The sequence below is a fragment of the Dermacentor variabilis genome, unplaced genomic scaffold, assembly GCF_050947875.1.
Source record: "Dermacentor variabilis isolate Ectoservices unplaced genomic scaffold, ASM5094787v1 scaffold_12, whole genome shotgun sequence".
NCBI lineage: Eukaryota > Metazoa > Arthropoda > Arachnida > Ixodida > Ixodidae > Dermacentor > Dermacentor variabilis.
In genome coordinates, this window is record NW_027460280.1 from 47,565,697 (window position 1) to 47,578,623 (window position 12,927).

General features: G+C 42.3%; 1 protein-coding gene across 2 annotated transcripts in view; it reads right to left on the bottom strand.

Annotated features, from left to right (window-relative positions):
* Positions 1-1,221: 1,221 nt before the first annotated feature.
* mino (glycerol-3-phosphate acyltransferase mino) overlaps positions 1,222-12,927 on the bottom strand; it is a 113,251-nt gene continuing 101,545 nt past the window's right edge. For both annotated transcript variants that reach the window (XM_075676631.1, XM_075676630.1), the window contains exons 21-22: positions 3,939-4,007; positions 1,222-2,232 (exon numbers count right to left, since the gene is read on the bottom strand). In XM_075676631.1, coding sequence (XP_075532746.1) covers positions 2,060-2,232; positions 3,939-4,007 — 242 coding nt within the window. In that variant the 3' untranslated portion in view covers positions 1,222-2,059. The remainder of the gene's footprint in view (positions 2,233-3,938; positions 4,008-12,927) is intronic.

The following is a 12,927-nucleotide window of genomic DNA, read 5'->3' on the forward strand; positions in this document are numbered from 1 at the left end:
GTGATGAAATACACTGTTCCAGTAACTTTTGACCTTTAATGCACAAGATTTTTTGTTAAAAAAAGTGAAACAGTACATTCTTACGGCAAGTTGGATTTTGCTTATCTCAAAACGGGCTAGTTTCAAGATTTGTTCCAAATGAATGTGCCTCGAGACGACTAGCTTCTATTCGTGCATTGCAGTATGCACGCTAAAGTAATTAGTTTAGGTTCATTAATGAAATTTTGTTAATCAATCATGCATGTTGACTTTCAGTGTATGTATGAAATTAATTAAATTATGGGGTTTTACGTGCCAAAACCACTTTCTGTTTATGAGGCACGCCGTAGTGGAGGACTCCTGAAATTTTGACCACCTGGGGTTCTTTAACGTGCACCTAAATCTAAGTACCCGGGTGTTTTTGCATTTCGCCCCCATCGAAATGCGGCTGCCGTGGCCAGGATTCGATCCCGCGAAGTGTATGTATGTATTCTGTTCACTTTGGCTCCCTATTCCAAGAAAGCCAGTGGCATCTTTCTATCAGAAGTGATTGCCCCAAAAACAATTATTGACTGAGGGTGAGGAACGCTTGAGGCAATCCTTCCACTGACGGCTTCTTAAGAGGTTTTCCATCAATACTCTTCTGTTTGGTGGTTTAAAAACTGCTTGATATTGAACACTGCTTCATCTGTGAAGTGTGCAGAGCATTTGTGTGCAGAGCTCCCAAAGCATTTGAGCAGGTCCTTGCCTTTACGACCCTGGCCTCTTATGTGCTCTGCGAGCTTTCTGAATCTTGTACTTGTGCAGATTCTTTTTCCCAATTCTTCAGACGAAACACTGAGAAATTCCTTCGGTTTTGGCTATTTGGTATTTTCACAACTGATTTCAGGAGAGTGCTGCAACTTTTGGCACACCCTGTAGACTAAGTTAAAACATTCCTCAATATCTCACAGACATGTTATGATATTCACACGTTATGTACTTGGGCAGCTCGTTTGCTATGAGACAACATACACTACTAGTTTCAATGTATGCTTGGCAACAGCTTCAAACAAAGACCATTTGACGATTGGAGTTTTTCTCCCCTCTGCAGGAAAAGTGCCTAGCAGGTATAGCTAGCATACTAAGGCTAGAGGCTATTAACACAGTTTATTTTCTTTATTATTTCAACTAAAGGCATAGCAACCACACCGAATTGCTCACCTTGGAGGCATTAATAAGAAGACTTCTTGGATATGCCTATTTCTATCTGAGAATATGACAAAGTTGCTTTATTTGTTAACTATGATGGCACAAACTAAATTATACAGTCATGAAATGACATTATTCACAAATGAACAATTTGATTACATATATACACAGTACATGCAATGTGAAAACGAAATGCAGTTTGTCCCTTTATGGTGCAATTCCCTCACCTTTTGATTTGAAAGAGTCATGCTTCTCAGTGCCAACAACACACACACATTACCACATGAAACAAGACATGAACAAGATATGAAAGCACAGTAATAAGCCACTAATGCTTTAAACTTGCACACTTAGAACTACGCAATAGAGACTCTGGAAAGCAAAGGTTACAGCATGAAAACAGTTTCACCAGTTCAACAACTGCTAAACAAGCTGCCTTTTGAAATATCACTCTTTAAACCCTTATCTAGTGCGTTCATCTCTCGTTTTACCTTAAAGCAGGAGAAAATTACAACAACATGCTGACAGTTCTTAGGTCCCATCAACACCACAACAAGCCTAGAAAAACAAGGAACACAAAACCCAAAGTATAAAACTTGAACTGGAAAGGCATGAAAGGGGTTTAAAGTTAAAAAAAAAAAACCTGATAAGCAGGTCATCATTAGCCCCAGCACAGTATAGATGCACACTTGCATACACATACTACACGAAATGACACGAAATGACCAGAACCTTAAAAAAGGAAAGAAAAGAAAGAAAGAAAAGCAAGAAGCGAAAGCTTTGACCTGGGCAGCCACCAATAGAACACAAAAACTAGACACGAACAGTTGCTTTTGTCTTTGGCAGCTGCTGTTCCCAGCTGAATGTCTCACAAGTGAACGTCCTTCAGTCACTGCCTGAATGCCCCCACAAAGCTAATCACAGAATCGATGGCTTCGTCCACATTCCACTGTTCATTCAAATAGAGAACACGCACGCCATCTTGAGTGTGGTGTTCCATAATACCCCATTGTTCATACAGCTGGACTGCATTGTGCAGTGTGTCAGCAGCAAAGCTTTCCTCTGCAACAGAAAAGAATGGGAATTAGAAAATAAACATAATTTTGCAGTTGAAACAAGACGTCCAAACTGGCAAATAAATATGAACGTGTCATGATGCACATTTCTCCAATGCCTCACACAGGCACCGATGTGTGCTATGACCAGATCTGCCAACTTTAATATCTGAAAAACAATAGTCGAAACCAAAAAAGTTCATTAATAATAATAATTGATTTATTACTCAAGATACTGACTGTGGGTGCTCTGCGCTATAGTCGAGGCAAGCATGATCTGCACTACCAGTGTTCTCCCTACGGGGGGCGGCAGTGGAAATACCGCTCACTGCTCCAGTCGAACACCCTTCACACCTGTTTCACCGCCCACTGCTCCGGGTGACCAGTGAAAATTTATTATCCTTATTTTACTATCCTCGGGTGTTCCTTCATCAAGTGTGGAAATATAAGGAAGAAAATTGACATATAGGTTGAGAAAATCATGTTTTCATAGTGGGCTATCGACATAAATTGGGTAGAGACGTCCGTCTGAAGGTGCCTATCACACTGTGAAGCGCGCAACTTTACGTTGCACTATGAAGGGCAACACTGTCATGCTGTAACCATCGTAAAGAGGAGATCTGACCCTCACATAATCTAGTGCCATATTTCGCCATGCATAAATAAAGCAAAAGAAGTGTACAAAAACATTTTTAAAAAAGCTAGCGTTGCAATTTGTTACTGCTGCCACGTGGACAAAAGTCCTCCTAATGGCTGATGCAGATTTGAATCATCAGCTCATGTTTCGTGTGCATTTTGACAGCCGCAAGCTGTGCATTTTTTTGTCCTGACCAAGTTGGGCAGGATGCGTCACTGGCTTGCGTTATAGTTTCATTAATGTATCCAAAATTCAAAATTGGTGAGTTAACACAAAATGGTGGCATGGCTATATTTGAAAAAAAGAGACAGAGAGGGGAGGAGCGGGCTTGGGGCTTAGGCGTATGCGTGCAGCAGTAAACAGCATGGTGCGCTGGTTACAGAGTTGATAACATGCCGAGCAAATATGCACTGACTAGCAAACCTCACCTTATTTAGTTGTATACAAACAGCCATTAGCATTCAAACCCCCTCCCGACACCTTGCATGCTGAATGGCACAGTCCTCTGCCCAGTTGCATTCAGTGTCTACATGCTTTGGACAGAGTTAAGATCATTGTAAAAAAATTACAGGTTTTATTGCCAATTGGTAGTCACATTCTAGGGTCAGGCATTGGAAGACTACAGAAGTGGCTTAAAGGGAACATTTCGACAGAAGTGCATTGGGCTTGGATAGTACATTTCGTGAGCCAGTCCCCATGGCAAAGTGTTCAAATAAAATTGTGGCATCTGTTTTTTCTCATGGCAGGCACAAATGAATAAGTACACCAGTGAAAATTGAAAAGGTAAATGTGGGAGCCCAGTCCCATTTTAATTGAAAAATAAAAATCTACGTAACTAGCACAATGTGCTAGTCTGATATGCAATGCATATGCATTGTTCTTCTCCTGCAATACCCAACTGCTTAAAAAGTCAAGGCAGCAGGCAGCGCACGCGCACACACACACACACACACACACACACACACACACACACACACACACACACACACACACAAAATTTGAAAACATAAGATGCAGACAGCAGCAAATGAATGAGAACAAATCCATCAATTCAAGAACTAATAACTTTTTCTTACCATAATACAGCGTCCCTTGTTGCAATTTGTCTTGAGCAACCTTCTGTATTTGTCGGAAGAATATTCTCTCTGCAATTAAAAGAAACCCACAGGCAACAATATAGCAAAAGACAGCTTGTTTTATTTAGGATACCAGCACACAGACACAAGCACAAATAGAGTAGGCACAAATACTTCAGAGAAGTAAGCCATGAGAGAGATTCAGATTTTGAGCCAAGACCATCACAAGTTTACTCAATAACCACGCTGTTGAACTGAAGCGAGTGTACACCACACGGCCTAATAAAAGAGCAGAACCTCGAATAAACATGATGTTAAAGGGAGTGACAAACGATTTTCATGGTATCTATTTTTTTATTGCAATGGAAAGCTTACCGGTCAGAGTGTCTAATTATGTAGTAGTAACATGGAAAACACCATGGAACATTTTTTATCAAAATTTTTCGATTTGCAGTGAGGATGTAGTCATGCACCGGAAGTTTGCTGAAAACGGTGACAGGTGAGCGCCATAGCGATTACACACCGGCATTAGTGGGAGGCAGACAACAAGTGTGGCTGTAACTGAGAAAATATTGTTTATCAAGTCGATGTTCCTGTGATTCATGCTTTACGAAATGTTAAAGTATTTCTGCTATATTAGCTACGCGTTTTTATGGCCTCCTGTCCAACTGCCTTGCTATTTAGCCAGTCAAAACGAAACCAATCAGATCAAAAATGAAATGATGCTTCTACACGTCATACGCAGCTCAGCATGTTGCCATAGTCACGCAAGAGTTTTTGATTACCGAAGCGTAGAATAAAGCGCAAGTGTCTAATAATACAGCAACTGCAATTTTAAGCAATACATTGTACTTATTCACAGTCAAATTACGTACAGTAATCTCATACACTACATCCAAAGTACCAAAATTTAAATGACAGGCCTCACTAACTGGTCTTTGAGACTTTATTTGCCAATTCATAATTCCTACTTAAATCGTGAACAGCGCGCTGGATTCTATCACTATAAATCTTGGTCATTTCCATCAATGTCTCACAACACATTTGGGCCAGTTGTCAGTCCCTTGAAAGCACAGACACACTGCACTCATTAACTTATGACCAAAAGCTGTGCAAATTGGTAGGCATTATCCATGGCTTGAAGAGACAGGCGCATAAAGCATGGAAACAAGAAAAATGAGAAGGACAACACAAGTCTAGCCATTAGCATTTTGAGTTATCTTTTTTGCTTTTGTGTGTTTTGTATGCCTACATCTTCAGACCATGACTCTGTATTGAGAACTGCATTTTCTTGTATGTCTGTGTTAATGGACATCAAATGAGACTGAAAATGTGTTTATGGATGGATGGATATTAAGAGCATCTCCTTTGAAATGTGGCAATGCTGGGTGTCACCCAGCTATTTCCATCTTTCTACCGAGTCTCATGTTACAGACTAACTTTAATGGGTGCCGCCATATTGCACAAGCAGTGGTGCCAACTATGGGCAGTCGGCATGCTGGCTTGGGTGAGCACTCCACGTTGTTTACCAGGTATACGCTCTGTGGCAGTTTCTAGCAGTTATTTTTTGCACTCCTGTGGTTTATTTTGTATGGTGTGGCGTCTTCTATATGAGAAACTGTTCTGCGAGACGTACTGAAGTGATTAAGTCAGCATGGCGGGAGTTGCTGTTGTCATGAAGCGTACGGAGCAGCCAACGAGACGTGTGCGCATGTTTGAGCCTACAATCAGCCTTGGAGATCAGTTGCATATTTCTGAAAATTCATTTCACAAATGTCACCTTACCGCGGCAGTCTCACTGTAATTCTGAGCTGTGGTTTAGCACATTTCTGCTGCGAAATAAGTTGTGCTGTTTACTTTGACAAGCGTTCAAACTTATCTGTAGATACACTGCACAACTACCTCGTTTGTTGGACAAAGTTTCCACTCACTACTAAAAACAGCATACCGTACAGTGTGAATCACACTTTTCTAGTGGTCGAGCCACCAGCTGCAGACTGCACGAGCGTCCGAAACAGTTATTGATGCTAGGTCATAGATATATTTGTTCTTATAGTGCATGATACAGGCATGCGGCATGACCATGCAATGTCTTATTACAGAGTTAGCGAGTGTTTTTCGTAAAAGAAGAGGGTGAAAATCGATTATTTTTTTTTTTATTTGGTCATCCCGTCCTTTACGATACACTGACCTGTTTTAGGGAAATTGTATACCCACAAATAGCAGTTTAGTTTTTTTTTAATGTGATCCCCTTTGGGTATTACTGGTTTACAGGGCAAGAAGGCAATGCCAAAGCAGAAAGCTTATACAGGGTGTTTCAGCAAACACTCAAATTTTTAAAGGTTGCCTATGGCCGATATCACAATTCTACTCGAAGCGGCGGACACTACTTGCACAATAAAATGAAATGCAAAAGCGACTAATTAACAAGAATGCACTAATTAACTTTTAGTTAATTATCTCATGACCCATATTGCAATTTACAAATTCTAGCAGTGGACTTCACAAGGCAGATCCACTTGGAACGAATTCTCAGGACGACACTAGTTTTGAGATATAAATTCCCGAACTTTGCGGAGAAAAGCATTGGTGCTCCAGTTACTTGTGTGCTTCAGTGCACGAAACAACGTTTTGTTAAATGAACTTGTCTTCGCCTCCAGTACTTGCACCACTTCGTCCTTGTCTTGATGGCAAACGACATTCTCCGGGGCCTCTTGTTCCACCCTTCCTGGGATGATACAGGATGATGTTCCTAATGGATTGTCTTCACTGGAGTCTCGTAGTACATTGACTTCAGAATTTCTTGCTGGCTTGCCATCTAGTAACCATGTATGGACTAAGGAATTCGCACATGAGGCTGCCGAGTCCTTTCTTGACGAGCAAAACTTCCAGGTTCAATCACAGGCAACTTACGATAGTGCCTGCTGTTGAAGTTTCTCTTCATTCCAAATTTATATTTCATTTGTTGTTCGGCTGTCTTGGGGGTCTCTAGAAGAGCAAAGGAACTAGCAATTCCTAACTGATGATCTGCAGGAAGCCAAGGATTGTTCCATTTGTACAAAAGTACATAGTGCAACCTAGCCCCTCCATGTAAGTGCTATATTGTGGTGAGTTGCTGCAGCTTCCAAGGCATATTTCCACCCACCAGGGAAGGACGGGTACATCTCCAAGCACTCCTTTAGGTCGTGAATTAACTTTTCTGTGGGTGGTACCTTTCCAGGTGGTGTGCCGTTGAAATTCTTAGCGATTCCTCCTCTGTTCTGCCCATTTCCAGAGTTTTTCACTATGAAAAGCAGGTCCGGTTATAGGAGACCAGTGCTTTAGTTGACTCTTTCCACTAGGGCAACTACAGAGTTGGCATCTTCTTTTCCACATTTACCTGCTGCCATTCTAGTATGTTTGTCAATAGTGACAAGGAAAGCCAGCATCTTCTGCACCCTTTCCCCCTTCTTTTTGACTTCAGCTAAGTCAAGGTAGACAACTTCAAAGGACCCCCCCAAATACATGGGAATGACCATTTCATTTCCTCTAGGTTTGCACATATTTGGCTTTGGCTATTTGACACAGGTGGCACGTACAGACATATTCAAGCACATCTTTCATACTTTCTCAGGTAAAACAGTGGTTTATCCTCTTGAATAACATCAGGGTGTCTATCAAGTTGACACTTTCAAATTCCCCAAGTTTTCCAGGCTTTCCCGGAATGCCTTTGCAAAATTGCCCGTGTGACGCAGAGCTTCGTTTCATGTCAACATGGGTTGACACCATGTCACCTGATGCTGTCACTCTCTAGTAAGCATGTTAAAGAATAAAAAAAAATACTTAATCCAGTGTGAATAGTAAGGAGCAGTGTTTATTTTATTTAAAATAGAAAACTGAATGGAGGGATTAGCAAAATGCACAGGGAATAAAACATCTTCGAAAAAAGAATGGTAAAGCCCATTGCAAATTGAGTTGAACATTTTCAAATACGAATAAAAAGAAATGCATACAGAAACAAATATTTTCGAAAATGAGCTATTTCTATCAACTGATAGCAAGCTCATTGGTATTAGGCCTGAACTTTGTTACAAGTGAGATTCTCTCAGCAGCTGGAAAGTCAACCTCAACTGTCCTGACATACTCTCAGCCTGCACACAATGCCTCAGTGTTGCATTTCCCTGCTTTAGTGAGTTTATTTTGGTTTGGATGAGGGTCACCTGCATCTCGGCGTCAGCCAACACTTTGCTTTTTGAGCTCAATATCCTTCAAAGCAGAGGCGGCACAGTTCCTTTCTCGATCATTCCTCAATGTGACAGTCCTTTCTGTTGTCATCCTGTTTCCGCCATATGTTCGCCCCACGGACCATTTGAAGCATCCTCTTGGCAAGCTGCACAGTCAACATCCAATTTTTTGGACTCGCTAGGGGCCGCGAGAACGTCTGAAAAATGAATGCATTTTTTTTACTGTCCTTCAGGGCTCAAACCGCCACAGGCATGTCCGAAAAAGCTCTGAAGGCCTGCCAGTACACTTATTAGGGATATCGGTGCTCGTACTGTGATAGAAGACTGTGTGCAAGCGTGTATATTTATGGAATATGTACCGAGTCCCGTTACAATTGCCCTTTCCCACGCTTAAGCTTCACCACAATACTTCACGTATGCTTCACCGTGTGACCTTCCTTTTCTGAGGCAAAGCTGCCTTTTGGGAACCGGCAATATACAATGTGCCGTGCTTGTTTGCCAATGCCAAGGATTACAGAGGTGGAGTCTATGCCATTGCTGACAGCGGTGAATTCTTTCAATGAAAAGCATGGCACCGAACGGCAAAAACCTTAATAGCGAACGTCGAAGCAGCTAGGCCTCGCACTGCCACAGTGGTGGGTACGGCTGCCAGCGTATCTGAGTGCGACAGGGCCGGTTCGAGGCAACGAGATAATCGAAACGGCAGTGTCGGCTTTGATTATAGTTATTTCGAACCTGCAGTCACGGCAAAATGTCCGAAAAATCAAATGGAGAAGGGTTCTTGCATACGAAATTTCGCACATTCTTATACATTGACTCTACGGGGTACGTGGTGGTGCTGCGAAGCCGTCTGCATTATTGGGCATGTCCCAAAAATCGAGCGTCCAGAAAATAGTTTGTTAACTGTACACTGGCAACTCCTCCAGCCGACAACATGGCGTCAAAGACAACGTTACGATTCCCCTCTTTTATTCGAGCCAGCATTAAGGTGACTTTCGTTCCCTTTCAATAAAATGATGGCTAATTTTCCCCGATAGAAACACAAATTCCCTGAGTTTTCCCCAAGTATTTCCAGACTATTCAAAGTCCCTGAGAATTCCCGGTTTTCCCAGTTGGTAGACACCCTGTACTTGGAGAATCCATCATGCCCACTCGATTCGGAACTGTAGTGGTAAGGTCGCAAGATTGGTAAAGTTACAAGATTCTTGGCCAACTTGTCTCTGGTAGATAAAACTTCTCACCCGGCACTAGAATTTCCTCTGTGCCCTCCCGAGTGTCGATGGCGCGCACTTTTTTTGCATTTACTGCCGATGTAATATACAGCATGATAATCCATCAGCTTCTGGCACCTTGTCCCCTTGTGTGTCTGGGTCGCTTCAAATGTGAATTGCTGCAACTCATTGATCCCCTTGCAATTCTACCTCTGGGTTGCGAGAGATTGAGAAAATAGGTTAGTACTTCGTTGTCCGTAAACAGTTTGAACTGCTAGCCTTCAAGGTATGTTCTGAAATAACCAACAGATATTACCACTGCAGGCACCATGTTCACTCCAAACAAACGGTAAACTTTTCGGCGTTAGAGATGTCAAGCACTTCGTCATGGAGGTGTAGTGTGGTATGAAGGGTCGAACAGACCAGACAGACCTAAAAAAAACTCTCAAGGAATACAAACTGTGCAGCCTAGAAAGACTCTGCTTTGGTACTTTTTGTGTGGCTGCCAAACACTCTGCCCAGAAATACCACAAAAAGCTTGAAAAATTCGCTTTTTCTAACGTTTAGCTACAACTTGGCTTTACTCAGTGCTTCCAAAACCTGTGATAAATTATTTATTTGCTGGTCCTCTGTTTTAGGGTACACAATAATAGTGTCCCTGTAGACGCTGCAAAATTGATAAGTAAAAGCAGATAGAACATTGCTAATTACTTTTTTAAGCCAGGCGCCCAAGTTCTTCCAGCCAAATGGAAGCCTGATGCAATCGTACACATTAAAAGGTGTGACGAAAGCTGTAAACTTCTTGTATTGTTCTTGGAGAGGAATTTGCCAATAACCTCTGCAGAGACTGATTCGCAATAACCACTAGTATTTTCCAGTTTCATTATGTCATCAATCCGTTGCATAGAAAATGAAAACAAGTCTGTCTGTCACCTTATCAATCTGTAGTCGATGCACAATCTGAAAGTACTGTCCTCCTACAATTGTTATAGGTGATGCAAACGGGGATGTGGAGGGCATGATGATTTTACAGGGCGTCTACCAAGTTGACATTTCCAAATTCCCAGAGTTTTCCAGGTTTTTCACTGAGGAGTGCCTTTGCGAAATTCCCTTAGTGATGCAGAACTATGTGTTAAGTCAAGACAGGCTGAAACCATATCGCCCGATGCTGTCACTGTCTGGTAAACATATGAAAAAAAAATTTAGAAAACGACTTAATCCAATTTGAATACTAAGGAGAGTGTTCATGTTATTCAAAAAGAGAATAGAAGGGAGGAGTTAGTAAAATGCACAGCAAATAAAATATCTTCGCAAAAGCTGCAAATCGAGTCGGACATTTTCGGCAACGACGACGAACAAAAACAATTTCTTCTCCTAGGCTACAGCAATGCGAGAAATGACTAAATGGCTGGCAGTACTGTTATTTGACGACTTGGTGCTCGTATTGTGACTGGAGGCGGTGCATGCACACAATGTATAATTAAACACATATTAGACCTTTGCCTCACATGCACTCGTCTACCCGTGTCTTGATCCGAAGCAAGTCAGCAGAGTTATGCCTAGACAGCCTGCTAACGAATGGTTGGATTTGAACTACTTAGGTTACCCACTTAGCACATAATGGCAAATAGAATGTGGCTGTGCTTCATGAAGTGGCTTTGTTTTGTTTTTCAATTTTTTTTTCTTCACTATGGGGTTAGGCAGAGTGTCTACCAAGTTGACATTTCCAAATTCCCGGAGTTTTCCCGGTTTTCCCCGAGTGCCTTTGCAAAATTTCCTGAGTGATGCGTAACTGTTTTATGTCAAGATGAGCTGAAACCACATCGCCCGATGCGGTCACTCTAGTAAGCATATAAAAAAAAATTTAAAAAAGAACAACTTAATCCAATTTGAATACTAAAGCGGAGTGTTCATGTTATTCAAAAAGAGAATAGAAGGGAGGGGTTAATAAAATGCACTGCAAATAAAATATCTTCGAAAAAATTGCAAATCGAGTTGGACATTCTCAAATACGAATAAAAAGATGCATACATGAGCAAATATTTTTGAATATGAGCTATTTCTATCAACTGATGGCAAGCTCGTTGGTATGAGGTCCGAACTTTGTCAGAAGTGAGATTCTCTTTCAATCACTGGTGTGTCGACCTCACTGTCCTGATATACTCTCAGCCCGCGCACTACACCTCAGTGTTGAGTTTCATTGCTTTAAAGAGTTTAGTTTGGTCTGGATCAGGAACACCTGCATCTCGGCGTCAGACAACACTGTTTTTTGAGCTCAAGCTCCTTGAAAGAAGCGGCGGCACACTCCCTTTCCCGTTCATTCATCAATGCATAGGTTCTTTCTGTTCTTGTCCTCCTTCCACCACTCGTTTGCCCCAGGGACCATTTGAAGCATCTTCTTGGTCAGTTGCACAATTTACGTCCTATTTTTCGAACCCCCTAGGGGCCGCGAAAACGTCCGAAAAATCGGCCAGTTCGAAAAAATAAATGCATGTCATTTACTGTATTTAAGGGCTTAAACCGCCACAGGCACATTCGAAAACGCTCTGAAGACCTGTCGATACACGTATTAGGCATATCGGTGCTCGTACTGTGGCAGGAAATACCGGGTGCATGCGTGTATAATTGAGGAATACATACAGTGTCCCGTGGCAATAGCCCCTCCCCACGCTTGTTATGCTTCACTGCAATACTCGTGCATATGCTTCACTAAGTAACATTCCTGTACGGAGGCGAAGCTGACTTTCGGAAACCGGCATTGCGCAACGCATTGTGCTTTCCAAGCTTCTAAGCCAATCGCGAGGACCAAAAAGGCTATCTCCGTGCCATTGCTTACAGCAACGAATTATTTCAATAAAACACACGGCACCCAAAGGCAAGAAGCTTCATAGCGAACGTCAAAACAGCTAGGCCTAGCGTTGTCGCAATGGTGGCTACGGCTGCCAGCGGATCTGCGTGCAAGAGTGCCGGTTCGAGGCAGCGAGATAATCAAAATAGCAGCGGTGGTGGCTTTGATTAATGCCGTTTCAAACCTGCGGTCACGGCAAAACGTCTGGAAAATGGGACGGCAAAGAGTTCTTGCATCCGAAATTTCAGACGTTCTGATACATTGACTATATGGGGTACGTGCATTTCTTGGCGGTGCCGCGAAGCCGTCCAAATTATTGGGAAACCGAAAAGTCGGTCGTCGACTGTACACTGGCAACCCCTTCGGAAGACGACAGGCCATCAAAGACTATCATTACGATTCCTGTCTGTTACTCGAGCCAGCGTTACCGCGACTTGCGGCCCTTTCAATAAAATCACACCTAATTTTCCCTCATAGAGGCTCAAATTCCCCGAGTTTTCCCTGCCTTTTTCCAGACTACTCAAAATCCCTAAGAATTCCCGATTTTCCCGGTTGGTAGACACCCTGTTTTAGCATTTAACAGTTGGCCCAGTTCGTTTCTGAGCCATACTTCCCTCTCGTGAAATAGTGGATAGGACTTCTTGCAGACTACATTACTGTCTCACAGCTTGAGTGTAACTTCCAGGAAAGGCGTCGCAGGAGGGTAG